Here is a 23,222-nt window from a genome sequence, read left to right as displayed (position 1 = left end):
CCTTCCTTCCCAACTTCTCTTCCTTTCCTCCTTCCTTCCTCCCTTCTTCTTTCCTTCCTTCCCTCCCTCTACTTGTGATATCATTAATACGGGGAACTTCCAGTGAAAAACCTCCCCCTCCTAATGCAGATTGGCACTTCCTCTGCAGCTTCATAGGCTGGACCCCATGGCTAGAACGGAAAGACCCTCAGGGGCCATCTAATGTAGCCCTTTCATTTTACAGATATGGAAATTGGGATTCAGGAAGGTTAAGTAACCAACTCAAGATCACCCAGCACCAGAGATGGGAATTCAAAACCGGATCCTCAGATTCCAAAGCCAGCACTCTTATTGGATGTTTAAGGGTTGCCTGCGGCACCAAAAGCTTTAATTGACTTGCCTAGAATCACACAGCAAGTATATGTCAAAGGCAGAATTTGAACTCAGATCTTCTTCATTCCAAGGCCAGCTTTCTTTGCACTACATCACACTGCCTGGCCCATAGAAGCACTTAGGATCAGATGATGAGAGATGAGATTGTCTAGTCCAGGAATCCTTAACCTTTTTTTGTGTCCTGGACCCACTGGACATGAGGTCTGGGGCAGCCTATGGGACCTCTTGGAATCATATGCACAAAATAAAACTCGCAGCATCACAAAGGGAGCCAATCACATAGGAATACAGTTTTCAAAATACTTTAAAAATACACATGGGCCCCATTTGAAGAACCCTCAATCTAGCCCAAACCCTCCATTTTACAGATGAGGAAACTGAGGCAGTATGTGATTAGATGACTCAGATGGAAGGAAGCAGAGCTGGGGTTTGACCTCTATTCTTAGGACCCCAAAGATCTTTCCACTGCAGTGTGCTTCCTGTCTAATAAATGCCTCGACTCATAAACTGTGACCTTGCTCAAATCACTTTCCCATCTGAGGATCTGTTTCCTCCCTACACAATGCCAGCTTTGGACTGGTTGGTCCCCAGGGTCACTTTCCACCTCTGGCATTCTGTGATTCTATCTGTCCTCAAAGCCAGTCCTGGTTATAATTGGTCCCCTCCCCCCCTTGGCCCTCTCCTTATTGCTGGACCCCCTGCGTGGCTCGTCTGTGACCATTTGTCCGCCATTATATTTTACAGACCACATAATTATTTGCAGGTGCCCAAAGAGGGGGCCTGTCTGCTCTTCCCCTTTCATCCTACAAAGCAAATACCCCTTTGGAATGTTGCTGAATGGAGTTCTGGGAGCCAGATGCCATTGCTGAAGATTAAGCCTGGCTTCCCCAAACTTAATTAAGTCTCTTGAAGGAGATGGTGATGTTTTTGCACAATGGGGATGGAAGCTGGGGAAATCGCTTTCCCTTTAAGCCATTGTTCTCCAGATTCCATTGGCAAACCAACCAATGTCCCTTCTCCTTCTGCAGAGAGAGCTGGGTTGTACCTGACGACCCAGTCTGTGGGAGGGCAGGGCGGCAGCAGAGGCAGGTGCGGACAGGGGTGGTTTGGGTGACGTCCTCTTGGGTTGCCCTGGAGACGGCTTTGACTGTTGTCAGTCAGTGCAGCAGCCAGGATCCAGGATCCAGGATCCAGAATCTAGAGGAGGGAGGTAAAAATGGTCAAGGCTGTGGCAAGGGAGCCCTTGGCAGTTGAACTAAAATAACTGAGACTCCTCAGTCTGGAAAGAGCACAGTGACTTGAGAGAGGAATATTTGGAACTCTCGTCTTCTATCCTATCCCCGGAACCTACTATGTGCTGGGCACTGGGCTAGGCACCAGAAATACAAAGACAAAAATGAAAGACCCTTCCCTCAAGAATAAAAATAAAATTCTTCTGTTTGGGATTGAAATCCCTTCTTTTTTTTCTTTTTCTTTTTTTTTTTGTGGGGGGTGGGTGGGACAATAAGGGTTAAGTGACTTGCCCAGGGTCACACAGCTAGTAAGTGTCAAGTGTCTGAGGCCAGATTTGAACTCAGGTCCTCCTGAATCCCGGGCCTTTGCTTTATCCACTGCGCCCCGTAGCTGCCCCTAAATCCCTTCTTAACCTGGTAATCATAATGACAATGACAATAACAATAACAATAATGAAAATGATAATAATAATGATGAAAACAATAACAATAACGTTGATGAAGATCATAACAATAATGATAATGGTGACAATGCAGATTATAACAATAATGATAATAATGAAGTTAACGAAAATAACAACAATGATGATGAAGATGATTGTAGCGATAATAATAATAATAATCACAACAACAAGGGTAATAATCAGCATTTATATAGCGTTTTAAGGTTTGCAAAGCCTTTCACCTTCATTATGCCATTTGGTCTCTATCCTACCTTTCCAGACTGATGACTTCTCTCCACTGATGAAATTTCAAGTCTTCCTCTGGTGCATTCTGTACTCCAGACAAAGTGTCCTGTTTGTGCCATCTCCCTTCCCTCCTCCACTCCTTTGTACAGGCTGCTTCCTCATGCCCGGAATCCTTTTCCTCCTCATTTTTGCCTCCTGGTTTATCCCTGCCTCCCCTCAAGGCCCGAGCTCACATATCCCTTTCCTTCCCAAATCTCTCTCTATTTATTTTGTACATAATTTGAATTTGCTTATCGATGAAAATGTCAAGGAATAACATTTGTTAAGGTATGTAAAGCCTTTTACATATCATCTCATTAGACATTCTAAACATCCCTGGGAAGTAGTTGCTGTCATTATTCCCATTTCACAGATGAGAAAACTGAGGCTGAGGGAGGTAATGTTTTATGCCCCATAGTGGAATCTAGCTCCCCGAGGGCAGAGATTGTTTTGTTTTTGTCTTTGTTTAACAGGCCTTCCTTTATTGCCTGACACATATTAGTCACTTAATAAATAATGAATTGCATTCAATGACATAGACCCTCACATCAAGTCAAAGGAAAGATTTCTTTACCCAGCAGGAAGTAATAAACACTTAAAACTTGTTACCTGAAGAACTACTATAACATAGAAACTTAAACTCGCCTAAGAAGATTTTTAGAGAAATTTCATGTTTATCAATCAAGCAATAAACATTTATTGTTTTCTACATGTCAGGCATTGTGCTAGGTGCTGGTGATACATAGAAAGAGGTAAAAACAGACCTTGCCCTCAAAGAGCTTACATTCTAATGAGACAGCATCCCTTTGGAAAAAAAAAAGAAGGGATATACAAAGTGGATGAGAAGCGACTGTGGAGGAAAAGGCTCTAGCAATCAGTTGGGGGAACTGAGAAAGGTCTCCTGAAGAAGGTGGGAGTAGAGCTGAGTCTTGAAAGAAGGCTGGGATTCCAAGAGCTAGTAGGGACAACAGTACTGGCATGGGGAATGGCCAGTGCAAACATATGGAGATGGGAAATGATATTTCATTCAGAGGCTGCCATGGCATAGGAAGTAGGTAGAGAAACTGCCTCATAGTTAGGAAGACCAGATGGAAGGCCTCCTCTGATATATTCTAGCAATGGGACTGTGGACAAGACACAGCTTCTGGGTGCCCGCAGGCAATTTTCTGAGAACATAAGTTACAAAGAAGTTGATTATCTTCCTTGGTCGTGGGATCACCAGCTGTTCTCTGAAATCACAGGCCTCATCAAAATTTTTTTTTTCCTCCATAGGTCTAGAGCTGAAAGGGACTTTAGAGGCTACCTAGTCTCATGCTTTCCTTTTACAGATGAGGAAACTGAGGACCCAAAAGGTTAAGTGACTTGACCTGCTCTACGCACATGCTCTTTCCTCTGAACCATGATGGCCTAATAGAAAAAGCACATGTCCTGAGTCAGAAAACTTGGGTCAGTGTCCCCCCTCGGATCCTTACTACCTACCTATGTGGCCACTTCTGGAGGTCTCAGTACCCTTCTCTTCCCTCTGAAGGAGGGGACTGGACTAATGGCTTTTTTTTTTTTGGCAGGGCAATGGGGGTTAAATGACTTGCCCAGGGTCACACAGCTAGCAAGTGTCAAGTGTCTGAGGTCAGATTTGAACTCAGGTCCTCCTGAATGCAAGGCCAGTGTTTTATCCACTGTGCCACTTAGCTGCCCCCAGACTAATGGCTTTTGAGGTCCATTCCAGGTCTAGCTCTATGATACTATGATTATTTTATTCATACTGGATCACTTAAAGGGGAGTTCATGGGACCATAGAGGGAAGGGCTCAACACCCCATTCTTGCTCCCAAACTGAAGTCTTCCCCTCTTCACTTCAAGAGAGGAGAGCAACATCTGAACTCATGCGGTGATTAGAAAGGAGAGGAAATGAACCCTGGCTCCTCAGTTGCCTACCTGCATACGGAAGACGCAGGGAGACAGCTGTTGACATCCCATCTGGCATCCCCCCACAAGTGCTCAGGCCCCAGCTGGGGACAGCATCTGTCATCGCGTTGGATGCATGCATCAGCAGCCCCTGCCCCTTTCTCCAAAAGACGGTCACCATCAGGGCCCCTGTCACTCCTCCAAAGACTGAGGCCGCTCCCTGAGATCTGGGATCTGTCTCGGGGTAATTACACCGAGGAGAACATAATGACAACGTATGTCGCAGCAGTTGGAGTCGAGCTGTTTGCTTCATGGCCCCATGTTGTGGCCCATAATTCCAAAGGGCCTGAAAGACATTTAAAGCTTCCCAAAGCATGACATGAGCCTGGATGCAGCATGGAGAGCCTGAGTGAAGCTATTAAATGCTCTGTGGACATGTGCAGAATCCCATTACCTCCTTGCCTAGTGAAACACTTAGAATAGGATATTCCCCCTCCCCACCCCCCAGAAGCGTTCTGCCTGAGAGAGCAGCTTATAGTCAAAAGTTTGATCTTTCCTTCATCACTGGGTATGGCTGAGGGTTGGGACAATCTCACCGCACTGTGGATGAACTCAGAAAGCCTCACACAATGGTTGATTGCAGGTGGAAAATCAGTGGAACCCATTTGCTGTGAAAAAGAGACCCTCCTTTCACCCACCTGGAACTGATGTCATTGAGGAAATTAAGGGAAGCATAGAACAGACAACACAAAACAGCAGCAACAACAGCAACTCATTCTCAAGGACTTAAGGCACTAGACAAAAGAGAGACACAGACACAGACAGAGAGAGACAGAGACACAGACAGAAAGAGACAGAGACAGAGAAAGGCAGAATGAGATAAAGGGAAAGAAGGAGGGAGGGAAGCAGAGAGATGATTTACATAGCTACAACTTTCATGTGATTACCATTCTCCTTGTGATTGCTGATATTTCAAACCAATCATTTAGCATGGCCCTTTTGTTATTAAAAAAAAAAAACCACAACCTTCTGTACTTGAGGGCTCCCAATTAGCCAGTGCCTATGTTTGCTTCTGAAAATCAAACTCCCCAAAGCTCAAAAATCGGTGTTTGCATGCATGTGTGGGTGGGTATGTGTATGACAAAACAGGGGAGGTTGCTTGATTATGTCCCTGGGGTTTTTATTTTTTGTGGTAATTGTCTCTGTTTCTTAACTCTTCATTTAGGCTTCATATAGCAAAAGTAGCGAGAGGTCTTGGACTCCCCAAAGCAGTGATTAGGGACCCAACAGGATAGGGGAATAACAGAGCTCAGAGGAAAATGAAGAGAGAGTGGGCTGCCCTTGTACTATTGCAAAGGCATCCCTTACAGAGGGCTATAAGATGGGTTCTCGCCAGCATCTTGACTAACAGTTGTCCTTAGCTGAATAATCCCTCCCCAGTCATCCAAGACACCTGTCCTGCCTGTCTCTGGAGATGTACTTAGAGGAGAACAGATTTAGAGCCAGGAATCCAGTCTCTTCACGTTACAAATGAGGAAACTGAGGCCCGGAGGGATGACAAAGATAGCTAGAGTCGGGATCTAGTTTCCAGGTCCAATTCTCCCTTGGCCACACCGTGCACCCATTCAAAGCTGTAATCAGATTCTTTGGGAATCTGGGTCAGGCTTTACTGGGCTATGACCAGGCTGCTGCAGACTTAAGTTTCCATAGGATCCCTAGAAAAGGGCTTCTTAACCAGGAATCCACGAAGCTGTTCTTTTTTAATATTTTGATACCTGGGTTTTCATACAGTTGGTTTCCTTTGTGACCCTGTGTGTTTTGTTTTATTTGTTTAAAGGCATTAGCAGCTAGGGGGCGCAGTGGATAAAGCACCGGCCCTGGATTCAGGAGGACCTGAGTTCAAATGCGGCCTCAGACCCTTGACACTTACTAGCTGTGTGACCCTGGGCAAGTCACTTAACCCTCATTGCCCCACCCTGAAAAAAAAAGTGACCTGTGGCTAAAGTAAAAACCACTGTGTTGACCTTATTTAAAGGCATTATCCTGAGATTGGGTCCATAGATTTCACCAGACTGCCAGAGGGGTCCAGGTCGTAACAGGAAGGAAGGGAGGAAGGAAGAGAAAGAGGGAGAGAGAAAGGGAGGGAGGAAGACTATTAGAAGGCAGAAGCACATTTGCCTTTAAAATGGAGAGAGAGGAGAAGGAGGAGAAAGAGAGGGAGAAGGGAAACTAAAAAAGAAGGAACTTTCATTAAGTGATGGCAGCTCCTAATTGGTCCTTTTGATGGTTGCAGTTTTCCATTTTGGGACAGTTAAACCATCTTTGTAGTATATCCTTATTAAAGCAATGATGAGCAGTCAGCCAAATGAACTCCTGGTGGTAAGCCTTGGCCAATCAAAAAGGAATGGGGTGTGTTGGGATAAATGCCCAGGTGAAATTCCCCCATTGACCAGACCATATAATTGAATCTTTTAAGTGCCACAGCAGTAGTACATGATAAATGTTGAGTAGAAATTATGGGGTTGGGCTAGCTAGCCTCCAAGGTCCCCTTCCAACTTTTTCGATCTAAGGTCTTATGATCCAAGGAGACAAAATATGAATTATTGTTAAAACCAGAGTGAGATGAGAGAGCAAACAGGCTGTGATTTGTTTCTTTTTTTTTTAATTAATAAAGTATTTTTTTTTTTTCCGTTACATGTAAAGATAGTTCTCAACTTTTGTTTATACAAGCTTTACAGTTTCAGATTTTTCTCCCTCCCCCCTCCCCTAGACAGCAAGTAATCTGATATAGGTTATATATATACACATAATAACATTAAACATATTTCTGCATTAGTCATATTATAAGAGAAAAAATCAGAGCAATGATGAAAAACCTCAAAATAGAAAAAAAAAACAGCATCAAAAACAAAAGAAATACTATGGTTCATTCAGCATCTATACTCCGCAGTTCTTTTTTTTTTTTTTCCTTGGATTTGGAGATCCTCTTCCATCACAAGTTCCCTGGAACTCTTCTGTGCCATTGCATTGGTGAGAAGAATATAGTCCATCACAGTAGATCAACACTCAATGTTGATGATACTGTGTACAATGTTCTTCTGGTTCTGCTCATCTCACTCATCATCAGCTCACACAAGACCCTCCAGGTTTCTCTGAACTCCTCCTGCTCATCGTTTCTTACAGCACAATAGTATTCCATTGTATTCATATACCACAACTTGTCCAGCCATTCCCCAATTGATGGGCACCCCCTCAACTTCCAATTCCTTGCCACCACAAAAAGAGCAGCTATAAATATTTTTGTACATGTGGGTCCCTTTCCCCTTTCCATGATTTCTTTGGGAAAAAGACCCAAAAGTGGTATTGCTGGGTCAAAGGGTATGCAAAGCTTTATCGCCCTTTGGGCATAATTCCAAATTGCTCTCCAGAATGGTTGGATAAGTCTGTGATTTGTTTCTGAGGGCAAGTGGGACAAAAGTCACCAGACTTTTCAGTCTGGCTGTAGTGAAGAGCGGTGCCCAGCAGAGAGCTATAGAATGCTATACCCTCAGTGCACCGAGCACGTCCATGCTCCCCTACCCATACCCACATACACATATGCACATGCATGCACACAGACACACACTGACACAATGACATCATCAGAAAGATAGCAGTTCTGCAGAATCAGAGACAGGAGCTGCCCCTTGAAACACGTCCTGGCCACATGGATTCCCTACATGTGGATCCTTCCATGTTGGTTCCCTGGCCGCATATGTTTACCACGTATAGTAACACCACTTATAATACCCGCACACTGTATCTACTTCCCACTGAAGTCATATGGGACAATGAGCTCCAGGAAATTCTGCCATTACTTTTTATTACAATGCTTTTTCATCAAATGTACTAAGTGTAACCTCTGGCTGCCTACTAAAAATAGACACATTGGTGGGGGCTCATGGGCTGTAGTTTAGAGTGTACTCATCGAGTACTTAGAACCCAGGGGGCCTAGACATGGTGGGGGCCTTTGGGTGCTACATAATACTGTGTTCATAGTTTGGGTTTGGGGTTTTGTTTTGTTTGTGGGGCAATGGGGGTTAAGTGACTTGCCCAGGGTCACACAGCTAGTAAGTGTCAAGTGTCTGAGGCCGGATTTGAACTCAGGTCCTCCTGAATCCAGGGCCAGTGCTTTATCCACTGCACCATCTAGCTGCCCCTAGTTTGGGGGTTTTAAGTAGACTTGTGGTTTTATCCACATACTTCCTTTACCAATGAAAATCATTGGTTCATTCTCTGAAACTTATCTACTTGGAGACTTGAATTCAGATCTCCCTGACTCTGGGGCCACTTCTCTAGGTGTTTCACCATGCTGCCCCTCTATCTTCATCATGCTGTATGTATTTTTGTATCTATAAAATGTGTGCCAAGAAATTCCCTTGACAAGGGAGTATCAATTGTTACCATAATCCTAGATTCTTTATCTCTGTTGACACTTGAGTTCTCTATTTTAACCAGGTTGTTTCTATAAGAAATGACTGTTGTCTTCATCAGAGGCTATTAGCACATTAAAAGAGCATTTTAGCCTTGAGATCAGGAGAACAAACACAAATGCATTTTATCATGTTGGCAGGCTCCACACTCCTGGCTTTGATGGGTGAGTAAGATAAACTCTGAATTATCAGCCACAAACCAATTATTTTCCCCCCAAAAAACTTTTCAGCTCCATTGAGGTGTTTTATTATTGAATTTGGCATCTATCATTCATAGCCTCTGTGCCACAATGGTACTGGTGGGTGAGCCAGCCAGCCCCTCTTCTGGTCCACTTGACTTACTCAAGAAATTATAGGCAAGCCATGGCTGATAGCCCCTTTGGAGAAATTGAAAGTCCTACTTTCTACTGAAATCAGATTTAAATTTATATCATCAATTAAGTATTTCTTAAGCACCTGAGATGGAGTAACAAAAGTGGGTTAGTGCCTGCCCTCAAGAAACTTACATTCTATTTGTGCAGTCCTCAATCTAGGAAGATGGCTTTCAGTAGATCAGTTGGATTTGAGCATTGAGTTATTTTCTGGTTGTGGGGGTGATTCATATATTTATTTTGACCTTGAACTACAAGTCAAGGATTCTTAATGTATTTTGTGCCATAGACCCCTTTGGCAGACTGCTGAAGTCTATGGACCTCTTCCCAGAATAGTGACTTTAATTGCATAAGATTGCAAGGGAAATCTATTATATGGAGATAGAGTTAATAAAAATATCATGAATAATAATAAAAATCAAATATATATGTATATAAAATATACATGTATATGTGTATGTGTGTGTATATGTATATATAGAGAGAAGTTAATGAGCCCAAGGTAAGAATCCCAGTGCCCCCATTGTTTCCCCATTAGATTACAATCCCCTTGTGGGCAAAGGTTTCTTTACAATGAGGCACCCACACTCTACCACACTTTTGTGAGTCAATTGGCTACAGGCTGGGGTTTGGAAACAGATGTGAATCCACCATTTTATCACAGAATCAGTCACTAGATTTAAACAGGAAGGAACCATCAAGTCCAGTCTCCCCATTTATGAAGGAGAAAAGAACGGGTATAAAAGACCAAAAGCAGGCTCCCATAGGCAGCATATAGCAGAGCTGGCATTTGAACTCTGGACCTTGGGGGCAGATGGATGGTGCAGTGAATGGAGCATCAGGCCTGGAGTCTGGTAGATCTGAGTTCAAATCTGGCCTCAGACACTTACTAGCTATGTGACTCTGGGCAAGTCACTTCACCCTTTTTGCTTCCATTCTTCATCTGTCAAATGAGGTGGAGAAGGATAATGGCACACTGCTCCAGTATCTTTGCCAAGAGACCCCTAAATGGGGTCATGAAGAGTTAGACACAATGAAACAGACTCAACAACAACCACCACCTCTAACTCAAAATCCAGTGCTCTTCCCCGGCTAGCACCATGATGCTTCTCCTGCCTGACCCACAGGTTCATTAGACTTTGCTAGCTGCCAGTTATCTGTGGACAAAAGGGATCCAAGCATGGGCATCAGCTGGGAAGACCATTCCACCTTGGCATCCAAGTGGACCGGCATTCCCCTCCCTTTCCCTGACATCCTCCACCTTCTATTAGAGCTGCTAATGCTCTGAGAAATGGCCCCAAACACAGCATCATGTGGGAGATGGTTGGAGAAGAAGTCCAGAGTCTGAAGAATCTGTCCCTGGGGAACCAGGAGCTGAGCTCATTGCTAAAAGCATCCAGGCGAGCTCAGCTGTGCAGAGGCAGTCAGGGTGTCTCAATCTTGTAACTCTGATCATGGACAAATTTCCCTTGCTCTTCACTGAGAAAATGAATGTGCTCTTCAGAATCTGAGATGGGAATTGGGCTCTAACAGGTGAAAGTTGGTCCCATATTTCTGAGCCAGATCTATTCTTCAATTTAATTCTGCAAACACTTTATTAAGAACCTACTATGTGCTAGATACTGGGAATGCATAGAAAAAACTCCCCACCCCCACACACATACCTTTAGCCCTTGTCCTCAAGGGGTTATATTCAGGAATGGGTTACAATATGTATACAGATATACACAAAAGAACATTTCAGATTGCTCCTCTTACACATACTGGTTGTATGACCTGGAGCAAATCACTAGGCCTCTCAAACTCCTGGGCACTTTCAGATGCTTCCAAACCCTGCATGATTCATTTACATCTTGTTTGGAGGTTGACAGAGGGTTGTCCATACATTATCTCTCTGTCCTGCATATGGGGGATTCCATCCCCTGCCTCACACCTTTGTACAGGGGACATTGTGTCTCAAAGGGCTTTCTAAGACCCCAAGTCACAGAGAAAGTGTCAATCTGCCCTGGCGAAGGGAGGTTCTTCACTGGTGATTCCCAATGCCAATAGTTCTCAAAGTGTGGGTCAGAGACCAATAGGAGTCCATTATATCAAAACCATGGACATAATAATATGAAGACATTTTAATTTCGAATATGGTAGAAATCAATAGATATAACGCACATAAATAAAAGTCTTTGGGATCTCCAATAAATTTGTTTTCTAATATCCAATAATTTTAAAGGATGAGATTAGGAAGGGTGTGCATCCAGATATGTTGTCTCCACGTACAAAAGTATGAAGGCAAGAGATGGAATCCCCTATATGCAATTGCTCAATAACATATGGATAGGCCTTGGTCAGCCTTGAAACAAGATATAAATAAGAGTGACGTTGGTTTTTGAAGCATATATGTGTGTCAACAAGTGTGGTACAGTGGAAAGAATCCTGGCTGTGGAGTCAGAGGTCCTGGGTTCAAATCCAACCCCTCACTAACCATATGACCTTGGGCAAATCACTTCCCTGTGGCTCAGTTTGTTCCTCTGTAAAATGAGGGGGCTGAACTGGATGGCCTCTGGGGGTCCTTCCAGCTCTAGGTCAGTGGTCTTTTGGGTCAGTTGGATCGGTCCCGGTGGTCCTGGGTGCTCCAGCCAAGCATACAAGTAGTGAACCAACAACCTATCTGAAGTATTTGAAAATACCCCCATCCAGCTCTAAGATCAGTCAGTATCTTCAGGGCACACCCCTGACTGTTCCCATGGAGAGTGGGGAGTATTTGGTATTTCTTTCCCTCGTGCAGTCCAAAAACCATCATGTTCTTCTTGGTACACTTGTGCCTCCTTTTTTAAAAAAACCGAATTTAAATTGGACTTGTCTCAGACAAAGAGGATTTTGCTGGTTCCCCAGAAAAGGGCCAGAATGTTATTGGGAATGAACAGCTTGCTAATGGCAGGAGATGCTGTTTTACCTACAGCCAACTAGTTCAAATCTATCCAAGGTTATTTTTTTTAAAGGAAGATTTACATCCAATGTATATAATAATACCTCTCCACTCAGAACTCCAAGCACCTTCCATCTGCCAGGCCATTTATCCTCACGACATCCCTAGCCCTCCCTTTAAATTGATTGAAAACGTGGCAAGGGCTGGAGGAGTGGGAGAGAGAGGAGGGGACAGCTCCTGATTTCTTCCTACCCATTCTCAGGCCTCTCCAGGGGATTCTGGAAAAATTGGGGGCAGAAGGAATGAATAGCATCTACCAAGAGAGCTGGAACTAACTGGCATCCGTCTGCACAAGGAGGGGGCTAATGATGGCATCAGGAGAGGGCCCCAAACCGGCGGCCCATTAGGGTCTCAAGTGGAATGCTGTTAAATGCCATTCATGGAGCCATCAGAAAGAGAACAAACCACAGCTCAGCATTTGCAGTGGGTTGGGGTTGGGGAACATTAAGGTGACGTGGATCCGTGTGCCTGCTGGTTCTCTGCTACATAGGGGGCAGGAGGGTTTTGTCAAAGCAAACGTCCCTTTGGCATCTGGGGTTCGAGCAGGTTCTGTGGGAGCCAGGCTGCTGGCTCCTTGATGCAACACCGGCAGCAGGGGAATGGACGTGCTATTCCAGAGTCATTGGGTAAGAGGCAATGTGGTAAAGTGTGTGTATACATAACACACATACATATATGCACACACATACATACACATACATATATGTGTACACATATGTGTGCATGCACGCATGTATGTATACACAGAGACAGAGAGAGAGGGGGAGGGAGGTGGAGGGAGAGGGAGAAGGAGAGGGAGAGGGAGAGAGAATGAGAGAGAGAGAGAGCTCCCAGGCCTTGGGACCAGGGAGATCTGGGTTCAAGTCTCACTTCTGACATCCACGGGCTGTGTGCCTGGGGCAATCTCTGTGCTGTAGGCAGCCTTACAAAAAAGGTGCCAATCTGAATAAGAGGAGGAAATCGTCCCTCCCCACACCCAGCAGGGAATTATATAGAACAATGAAATCACAGGCCCACTGCTTACCTGTCTATGGATAGTTGTGAAGTCAGCTGCTAGACTAGGTGTTTAGATCCAATAGATAAAGATACTCCTGCCATCCCCTTTCTCTATTTAGCCCTACAGAAAAAAGCAGGGTTTCTGAGTCAACAAAACTGGTTCAGACTATCTGAAATGCTACTTGTTGAAGATAAACTGTGGTGGCGCTAGGTGGCACAGTGGATAAAGCACCAACCCTGGATTCAAATCCTGAGTTCAAATCTGGCCTCGGACACTTGACACTTACTAGCTGTGTGACCCTGGGCAAGTCATTTAACCCTCATTGCCTCGCCAAAAAAAAAAAAAAGAAGATAAACTGTGGATAATCACTGTGCTCAAGTACTATCCACACCTTCCTTCCTTCCTTCCTTCCTCCCTCCCTCTCTCCCCCTGTTCTCTTTCCCTTCACAGTGAACCAAACCTAGGACCTCATTGTCCTTCCTAGATGTAGCCCTGGGTCTGCACTGTCCAGCCAGGCCATGAGTCAGAACACAGCAGACAGCTTCATGCATTGATTCTTGGCCAATGGTCTCTGCTGTCGGATCCTGCTCAGTGTCTCTTCTCAATGGCCCTGTTCTGTTCCAAAGAGCCGGCTCAATGAAGATATGCACGGCAGCCTCTTCTTTGCTCAGTGATAGCTAATAACAAGGTGGCAAATGGAAAGGTTTTCGATGACGAAATATATTCCTGAGCCTTGGTCTAGGACCGGTAGATTCTAGGGTTTGGCTTTCTGCTCCAGAGAGACCTGCTGTAGGAACCGATGGAGAGCTGGTACTGTTGTGAAGAGGTCACAGCTGGGGCCTCGGGCCAGGGAATTAGGGGTGGGGTTGAGCCACACCCTCCCCTCCACCCAAGGGAGACCAGAACTGCCCAACTGATAAGCCGTGCCCCTCCCCACCACTGGGCAGTTCCATTGGTGGCTTCTGGGTCATTTCCCTCACAACACTCTCCCCCCCAAGCAGATGATATTCCTTAAACAGTGTCCCCTCTAGAAGCCCTCCTCCCCACTCTCTCCTTGCCCCCCTGGCCCAGAATCCTTTTCTCCCCCCTCCAATGTTATCTCCAGAACCTGCCACCTGAACTGTGCAGATGATTGAAGAGGCGACTGCCATGCCCCTTCCTCCTCTAGATCCTGACAATCAGGGAGGTAAGAAGCAGTCAGGACCAGACTGCTGCCCCCTTTCCTGCAAGTAGCTGGGTGACTCTGCCCACCCTGGAAGCTGGCATCCTTCCTGCCCTCATCTTCTCCCTCAGCTTTCTAGGCACCAGTCCTCCATTCTGTGTCTCCTCAATCAACTAGCTCAGAGAACAGAAAATGATGATGATGGTGGTGGTGGTGGTGGTGATGATGGTGGTGATGGTGATGGTGGTGGTGGTGGTGGTGGTGGTGGTGGTGGTGATGGTGGTGGTGATGGTGATGGTGGTGGTGGTGGTGGTGATGGTGATGGTGGTGGTGGTGATGATGGTGGTGATGGTGGGGATGATGGTGGTGGTGGTGGTGATGGTGGTGGTGGTGGTGGTGGTGGTGGTGGTGGTCAGAAGACCCATGAGCTCTTTCTTTGCTACAAGTTGGCAGGATGACCTTGGAAAAGTCACTTTACCTTCAGAACCTCAGTCCTCTCATCTGTAAAGTGGGGGTTTGGGTTGGAACAGCTTTGATATTCTAGGGTTCCGTGCATGTCCTCCCTCCTCCCCTTTGTCCCTTGGATTAATTAGCTTCACTCAAGGCCCAATTCAAGTGCCATCTCCCACAAGCCAAGTTCATGACCCCTCCAGTCCAGGCCATCATGGGGGACTTGTTAAAATCTGAACAAAACAGAGTAGGCAGTGTCAAGAATGTTCTATTGGGAGTCAAAGGACCTCACTTCAAGTCTTGTCCTTTAGTGACTGAACCTCAGTTTCCTCACCTATGAGGAGGAGGGAATGGACCAGATGACCCCTAGTAAACTAGGTGGCACAATGGGTAGAAAACTGGGCCTAGAGTGAGGAAGGCCTGAATTCAAAACCAGTCTCAGATACTTAACAGCTATATGACTCTGGGCAAGTCACTTAACCTCTGTCTACCTCAGTTTCCTCAACTGTGAAATGAGAAAGTTGTACTAAATGGTATCTAAAGTCCCTTCAATCTCTAAATCTATGACCCAGCTCAAAATCTACGCTGTTAAAATCCTACTGTCCTACGCCTAAGTCTACCAGTACTGGAACATAACCAAATTGGTTTGGCATGACTTATTCTGGGCTGGCTCCATTTCTTTTGCTTAGCGTTTCCAATCTGTTTACTTACCTATTCTAGCATTCTACTAGGGATTAATACCAACCAGTCACTTCTATAATCCGCCATTTCTTTTCTTTTTCTGTTTCCTTCTTGACAACAAGAATGAAATTTACCAATCTTGACTCTTCCGACATCTCTTTCCTTTCCCCACGGTCGCTCAGATTGCTGAATGGTTCCCTAATCACATCTCCAAGTTCATTTAGCAGCCCTCTTCACCGGCTTCTGGAAATTTGGACTCTTTTAAGGCATCTAAGAAAGTACTTTATTACCATTGGCTTGCCTGCCTTGGCCTCTCGTTCCCTCTTAATCACATTCCTTCCACTTTCCAGGGCTAAGATCATCGTCCTTGCTACAGAGAGCAGAAGCCTCACAGGACTCCAGTAGTTCTAGCTTCTCTCTGCCATCTGTCATTGAACTAGACGCCCTTCCTTCTTCCTCCAAACTTATTCCAAACTGTGCTCTTAGGCCTTTCCTCACCTCTCTTCACTTTGGGCTTGATATCCTTTCTTGATTCTCCTTTCTTACTTTTAATTTTAATTGATATCTTTTGTCTTTATATTATCTTCATTTTAAAAATATATACTTCTCTTCTACTCAATCAACCATCACTTGTACCAAAAAATAAAGAGAAGAAGGGAAAAAAAATAGTCCAGAAAAAGCTAGCAACACATCTACTGAGCCCAACAGTATTAGAAGGAAAGGAAGGCACATTTTTTCCATCTCTTTTTTTGGAGACAAACTTCATCATTTCCATTTCACAGCATTTGATTTTTTTTGGTTTTGGTTTTGTTGTCCAATCAATCAACCAGAATGTACTAAGCACTCACTAAAAGCCAGGCACTGCCCAGAGTGCTGAATATACAAACAAATGAATGAATGAATGAATTTTAAAAAGCAGGCCCTGCACTCAAAAAACTTAGATTTGAATAGGGGAGAAAACATAATTGGGGACCTGCAAGAGACATCTGGGGTAGATAGAAGGCAATCAGAGAAGGGAAAGCTCTAAAAGTTGGAGGACCAGGAAAGGGGAGTGATGTTGCCTTCCCCAGAAGCTGAGAAGTTCAGAAGAGAGAAGAAGGCTTCTGGGGGAATAACATTCACTTTTGGACATGTTGAATTTGAGATGCCTGGGGGACATCTGGTAGCTAGGTGGCACAGTGGATAGATAGAGCACCAGGCCTGAAGTCGGGAGGACCTGAGTTCAAATCTAGCTTCAGACATTTACTATCTATGTGACTCTGAGCAAGTCACATCACCCTTTTGCCTCAGTTTCCTCATCTGTAAAATGAACTAGAGAAGGAAATGGCAAACCACTCCAGTATCTTTGCCTGGAAAACCCCAAATTGAGTCATGAAGAGTTGGAACAACTGAAAAATGACCAAACAACAACAGCAAAGGGGACGTTCAGTTTGAAATGTCTATATTCTACTTGTGCCAGATGAATCAGAAAAGCATCATCCATACTTTCCATCTGGGTAAACAATCAGTCATGATCCAGCACAGTGGTACCTCTCCTGTTTCTCTCTTCTTTTATTCCCAAGTCTTTTCTATGCTGCTTTTGCTGTCTTGGTTGTAGATTTCCGTATTGGTATGTAAGTCACCACTCTCCCAATTTTTTATTAGATCTGTTTGTTTTTGTTTTTTAAAGTAGGGCACACCCATAACATTCTGGGCATTTCTACATAAAACTAAAGTAATCCTTCAATTCACTGGGGAGAAAATGAGCAACGATGGTAATTTGGCATTGGATCCTACAAAAGATCCCCCCTCTGTGATTGTTGGCTTAATTCTAGCATAAGAACATAATCTCCAAAATGTGCCTTTGGGTCAGAGCCAGGGTGCATTCCAAGTTCCAGGTGGTTTGATTAAAAAAGGAGGATGAAGGTCCCCATGAGGAGAAGGCAGATGGGCAGAGAACCTCCCAGAGACCTGCTAGAGCTTCCCACTCCCTACCCATCTGTCAGAGACTTGACTTCTTATGTCAGTCACCAGGCAGGTACTAAACTGAAGGGATCCATGGGGCAGGAAGGATGCGTTTATTTGGCTGGGCATTTCATTTCATCTAATCTGGTTCCAAAGCATTTGCTATTTCCTGCTGATTCTTCACTCCACACATTATGGCTGGTGTTGGGGGTGGGGTTCGGGTACAGTTTTACTGGGGGAGGGAGAGAGGGAGTGAGTGCCAGTTTGGGGAAACCTCAGAAGAGACTTAATGTCATTTTCTCTATCAAGCATCTAGCTGTGCCAGGCACATCCCAAGATGCTTCCTGCTCCCATCTAATCCTCCAGAAAGGTATGCAGGCACTTTGGGGCTTGGATAAACAGAATTAAACTTATTAAACGGATAGATCACTGCCGTTTGCCTGATCGCTTCCTGCCATCACCCTAACCATCCACAACAGAAGAGAGCCCAGCTGTAATTACAGCTGCCTAGCACTACCTACCTTTGCAAGAGGCAAAGGGAATGTTAACAGACTGGGTGAGGAATGACAACTGGGAGAAAGATAACAGTGTCTTCCCCTTCTCCGATGCTGTATAAATAATTCTAATCATCTCTGGGCATTTTCAGTTTATTCTTCTGATTTCAGTGTTAAACTCTGAAGAAGAGAAAGCTGTTGGATTAATAGAGGGCAAGATTTCCCACCCCGCCAGACACACTGATTCTCTCCATCAATACAGACCCATCCAAAGGCCGCTAAATGTTTCTGTCTTCATATATTCCAGTGGTGTTTGATGGATCATCTAATTGTAAAATGTGATGACAGTAGCTTTGGAATATTACAGTTTGAGTTATTATGTGGAAAGGAAGAAGGAAGAGAACAATAGAAAAGGAAGGGAGGAGAAAGAAAGAAAAAATGAAAGGAAGGAAGGAAGGAGGGAAGAGAAAAAGACAATGAAAGAGAAAGGAAAGGAGGAGAGGAAGGAAGGAGGGATGGAGGGGAGAGGGAAGGAAGGAAGGAGGAAAGAAAAAAGAGAAAGGAAAGAGAAGGAAAGGAGAGGGAAGGAAGAAAGGAAGAAGGGAGAGGGGAGAGAGGGAGAAAAGAAGGAAAGACAAGGAAAGAAAGGGAGCTAAGTTTTCACAGAAGGGCATGGAAGGCTCTGTTATTTATCTGCTGAACCCATTGACAGATGCTTGGTGGTGAATGCCAAAAAAGCTATATTCCCGCCCCCCCCCCCATGGAATCAGTCTGATTGCTACCTGCCTAAAGTCTCAGGATATCAGATCAGGAGACCTTGGGGCTGGAAGCACCTGTGTTGATCAGCAGGATGGCCCAATGGACCCTTGTGGATTATGCTCCTGAACCCCTAGACCTTTCTGCTCTCTTCTGACCCTATAGGAAGCTTATCCACATTTCTCATACCTCATGCTTCAGTCCTCTGTACCTCAGTTTCCTTATCTGTAAAATGAAGGCTGGACTTTATGGCCTCCAAGTTCTAAATTTCTAATACTTCTTAAACTCTTCCTAGAAGATCAGTCTGTGTGGTGCCCTGTCTTCTTGTTCCTTTAATACCTCGGGGACCCCCAAAGTGACTGTCCATCTGCTTCCATCTCTCGCTCCTAACAAGCACACAGGAGACTCGCCTCCTTTTGGGGCCCTGCCTCTCTTCAGCCCCACCTCATGTGCAAGTCACAGGCCTCAGCACCTCTTCACTCTCACTCCCCACCGGTCTTTGTTTGACATTTTGGTCTCCTGAAACAAGAAAACGCGACAGTATGGGGAACTATGGGATAGAATAAATGTAACAAAAACTGTTCAGCACAGTGGGTATATTGATCAGTTTTAGTAAACTGTTTTTTCCTCCTTTAATATACATCTCTATATAAAGTTATACATTCTATTTCATATGTGTAATATATTATATTTTTTAAATATAATATGCCTATTTTTTATAAATACAATTGACTATGCTATTATGTATTCTATTTTACAAATTTTTGTCGTTCAGTCAGTTTTCAATTGTCTGACTCTACGTGACCCCATTTGGAATTTTCTAGGCAAAGATACTGAAACAACTTGCCATGTCCTTCTCCAGCTCATTTGACAGATGAAGAACTTGAGGAAAATAGGATTAAGTGACTTGTCCAGGGTCACACAGCCAGTCCGTGTCTGAGCCCAGATTTGAACACAGGAAGATGAATCTTGGCCTGGCACTCTGTCCACTGTGCCTCCTAGCTGCACCTTATTCTACAAATAGAACACATAGTGGACAGCTAGGTGGCACAGTGGATAAAGCATCAGCCCTGGATTCAGGAGGACCTGAGTTCAAATGTGGCCTCAAACACTTGACACTTACTAGCTGTGTGACCCTGGGCAAGTCACTTAACTCTCATTGCCCTGCAAAAAAAACCCCAAAACAAATAGAATGCATAATATATTTCTATTTTATGAATGTGACTTATTTTACAAATATAACATACCCATATTTTATAAATGTAATGTATATATATATGTTTTATATATTTACATACATATGTGTGTATATGTATGCGTGTGTGTATATAAAGAAGGGATGACTCTATGGGAAAGGGAGGAGAAAAGGATATCTTTGGAAATGAAAGTGATATAAAAACAACCTAAAAAATAGCCATAAAAATCAGATCAAAAACCTTTTCATTCTTCTGACATGCACCATTCTCAGCTGTTTTGCATTCCTTGAGCATAGGAGTACAACAGAGATGGGCATTTATAACAGGTGGCAGCTTGGGATCCAAGTTGAATTGACCGTGGAGTTCCAAGACATGGCTCTCCTCCCTCTCAATTGTGGGCTTGAACCATTGGCCATGCTCCACAAACTTCCTTAGAAGCTTGGGCCAGACTTCACAGAGATGCAACAAAAAGTAGAAGAGGTCAGGTTTCTGAGGAATCACTTGGAGCCTGTCTGCAAAAGACAGGTTTTGGGGACTGTATTTGTCAGTTTGAAGCGGGGCCATGACTCTCCTGGGGCATCTGGGGGGACCCAGCTGGAAGGACCTTTCTTTAAACTTCACATCCCCAACAGTGCTTCCATTTTTTAATCTCCTATAATGATTTATTACAACCCTGCCTGGGACAAAAAGAGTCCCCTATTAGGCACTGATTAAAAGTTGTTTCTCTTTGTAAATGATGGTAGATGCAGGGTGGTAGAGTGAGAAAGAGCACCAGACACCAGGCTCTGAGTTCAAATCTCACCTCTGGCACTGACTAGCCATGTGACCTTGGATGATGCACTTATTCTTTCTAGGCCTCAGTGAAAAAACCAAGATGTTTTCCATGACATTCATATTTAGAAAGGCAGTGTTGCAGTCTCTAAAGGAGGGCTGGCCTTGGTGTCAGGAAGGCCTGGCCGGATTTCAGACTCTTACAGGGTCACCAAACTGTTAACAAGGGGCTGCTGTTGTTAGAGTTTACCTAGATTTGAGAAAGCTTCTCTTGTAGAAAACATGAACCTAGGTGTACTAGATGGGGGCACAATTAGGTAGATTTAAAATGGACACCATAACCAGATTAAAAGAGAAGTCATTGGGGCAGCTAGGTGGTGCAGTGGATAAAGCACTGGCCTTGGATTCAGGAGTACCTGAGTTCAAATCCGACCTCAGACACTTACTAGCTGTGTGACCCTGGGCAAGTCACTTAACCTTCATTGCCCTGCAAAAGAGAGAGAGAGAGAGAGAGAGAGAAAGAGAGAGGTCATCAATGGTATCTAATTGGGTGGCAGTCTCTACAGAAGTACCCCCCTCCCCATTTAAATCAATTTAATTAAAATTTCAACTACCAACTTGGCACGCTTATCAAATTTGCAGGAGCTAAGATCTGAAAGGTTAACAGACTAGAATGCTGGGCCCAATAAGAAGACCTCCGTCAGCCTCAGTTTCTTTATCTGTAAAATTATGAGGTCAAACTAGATGGCCTCTGGAATTCATCCCAACTCTAGGTCTATGAGCCTGTGACCTCCCTGGGTCTCAGTTTCCTCCCCTGTAAAAAGGAGAGGGTTGGACTCCATGACTTATCACACTTGGGTTCCAAAAAAAAAAATAAAATTCACGTGTCCAAGGTGGAAGGTGACATGATCTGGGAGACATGACTAGATAGCAGTTCTTTTTTTATTATTATTATTTTAAGTCTGAGTCTCCCTCTCTCACCCAGGCTGGAGGTAGAGAGGCTACTCATCAGCCTGGTACCACTACCAACCAACTCGCCATTCTGAACCAGATATCTGATTGATTGGCATAGCCCAATGAAACTCAGAACTCTGAAGCTCAAGTAGCCTTCCAGCTTCAGCTCATACATGGATCCCCACCCAAGGCCACCCCAGGTTCAAGGCCCTTATTCAGTCTGAATGCTCTTGAAACCATAGCTTATGAGCACCCATCAGGGTATTTACCTTTTCCAATCATCCAGGGTACATGATTCGTTCAAAGTAAAGACATTCGATGAAATAGTATAACAATAAAAGTAGAAGTAAAAGAACTCTCTGGCTCCCCCAAAGACATGGTGCATACTCTACCCAAAATCTGTGAAAGACTGGGCGTTACCTAAAGAATATATGTGGAGCAAAACATACTTAGGGAATACATAGCAAATATGTATAGCTGGGTACTCCCTTGGAAGGATAATCCATGCCTCCCGCACTGACAAGTCTTCAACATTTTCTGGGGTCATCAAGTTGTTTCTCATGGGCCTTCTGCCATCAGTGCACATAGTCGACAATATCTTTTGAGCGTGTCCTGGATGTGTCATAGCCACTGGATCTAGGAACGTGATTTGTAGTCCCTGCCAGGCTGCACTTCTTGCTGCTCTAGCATGATCTGTGCTTGCCAGGGTTCTCCTGGACTCATGCTCCCTGCCAGGTATGGCTTCCCTGGGCATGAGGTCATTGAATTTCTCACCTCTTCTTTGGGCTTCAGCTAGAGGCCTTAGCAAAGAGATTACCTCTTCATCATTAGAGGACAATTGCTGCCATTGCTCTTTTAGTAGAACATTTGCCTCAATAGACTCAATTATTGGACTAGGAAAACCCTTGGGGCTTTTCCTTTCTTAGGGAGAAGAAATCGTGTGCTAATGAGGATACCTAATGCCAGAAGCCTGGTATTATAGGACACAGAGTGCTAGACTTTGAATCAGGAGGATTTGGGTTCAGATTCTACCTCAGATACTTTACTAGCTGTGTGAGTCTGGGAAGGTCACATCATTTCTGTTTGCCTCAGTTTCCTCATCTGTAAAATAAGCTCAGTGACTTCTAAGGTCTCTTCCAACAATGCATCTATGATCTTATGATTTCCATGGTGGGGGGGATCCAGGTCTCTGAAAGGCAGAGAACCCCTCAGCCTGACAGCTGCCTGCCTTGTCCTTGCCCCTTCCAGGTGTGGCTCTGTGGTGGCAGCATGGAGGTCCTGCCCTGTTCTCGAGTGGCCCACATCGAGAGGAAGAAGAAGCCTTACAACAATAACATTGGCTTCTACACCAAGAGGAATGCTCTGCGAGTGGCCGAGGTCTGGATGGATGATTACAAGTCCCACGTGTACATTGCCTGGAACCTGCCCCTGGAGGTATGACCTGAGCGCCCTTTCTCTGGTACATGTCCCAGTCAGAACCAGACAACTCTGATACGTAGGATGGGGGCATTGGTGGGTAAGGACTCCCCAAACGGGTTTCTGAATATACTGAATAACTCCAGTTCCTAAGCCTATATTTCCCTTCCTCCCTCCCTCTGTCCCTTCCTTCCTTCTTTCCTTCCTCCCTCCCTTCCTTCCTTCCTTCCTTCCTTCCTTCCTTCCTTCCTTCCTTCCTTCCTTCCTTCCTTCCTTCCTTCCTTCCTTCCTTTCCTTCCTTCCTTTCCTTCTTTCCTTCCTTCCTTAATTTATATCAAACCA

The 23,222-nt window shown here is 44.6% G+C and overlaps 1 protein-coding gene across 1 annotated transcript in view; it reads left to right on the top strand.

Annotated features, from left to right (window-relative positions):
• Nucleotides 1-23,222, top strand: part of GALNT17 (polypeptide N-acetylgalactosaminyltransferase 17) — a 444,417-nt gene that overhangs the window by 386,711 nt on the left and 34,484 nt on the right. Inside the window, exon 7 of the mRNA XM_044005254.1 lies at nt 22,713-22,898. Coding sequence (XP_043861189.1) covers nt 22,713-22,898 — 186 coding nt within the window. The remainder of the gene's footprint in view (nt 1-22,712; nt 22,899-23,222) is intronic.

This window comes from Dromiciops gliroides, chromosome 4, assembly GCF_019393635.1.
Source record: "Dromiciops gliroides isolate mDroGli1 chromosome 4, mDroGli1.pri, whole genome shotgun sequence".
In the NCBI taxonomy this organism is placed as follows: Eukaryota; Metazoa; Chordata; class Mammalia; order Microbiotheria; family Microbiotheriidae; genus Dromiciops; species Dromiciops gliroides.
Note: the sequence above shows the minus strand (reverse complement) of the source record. Positions and strands in the feature narration are given on the sequence as shown.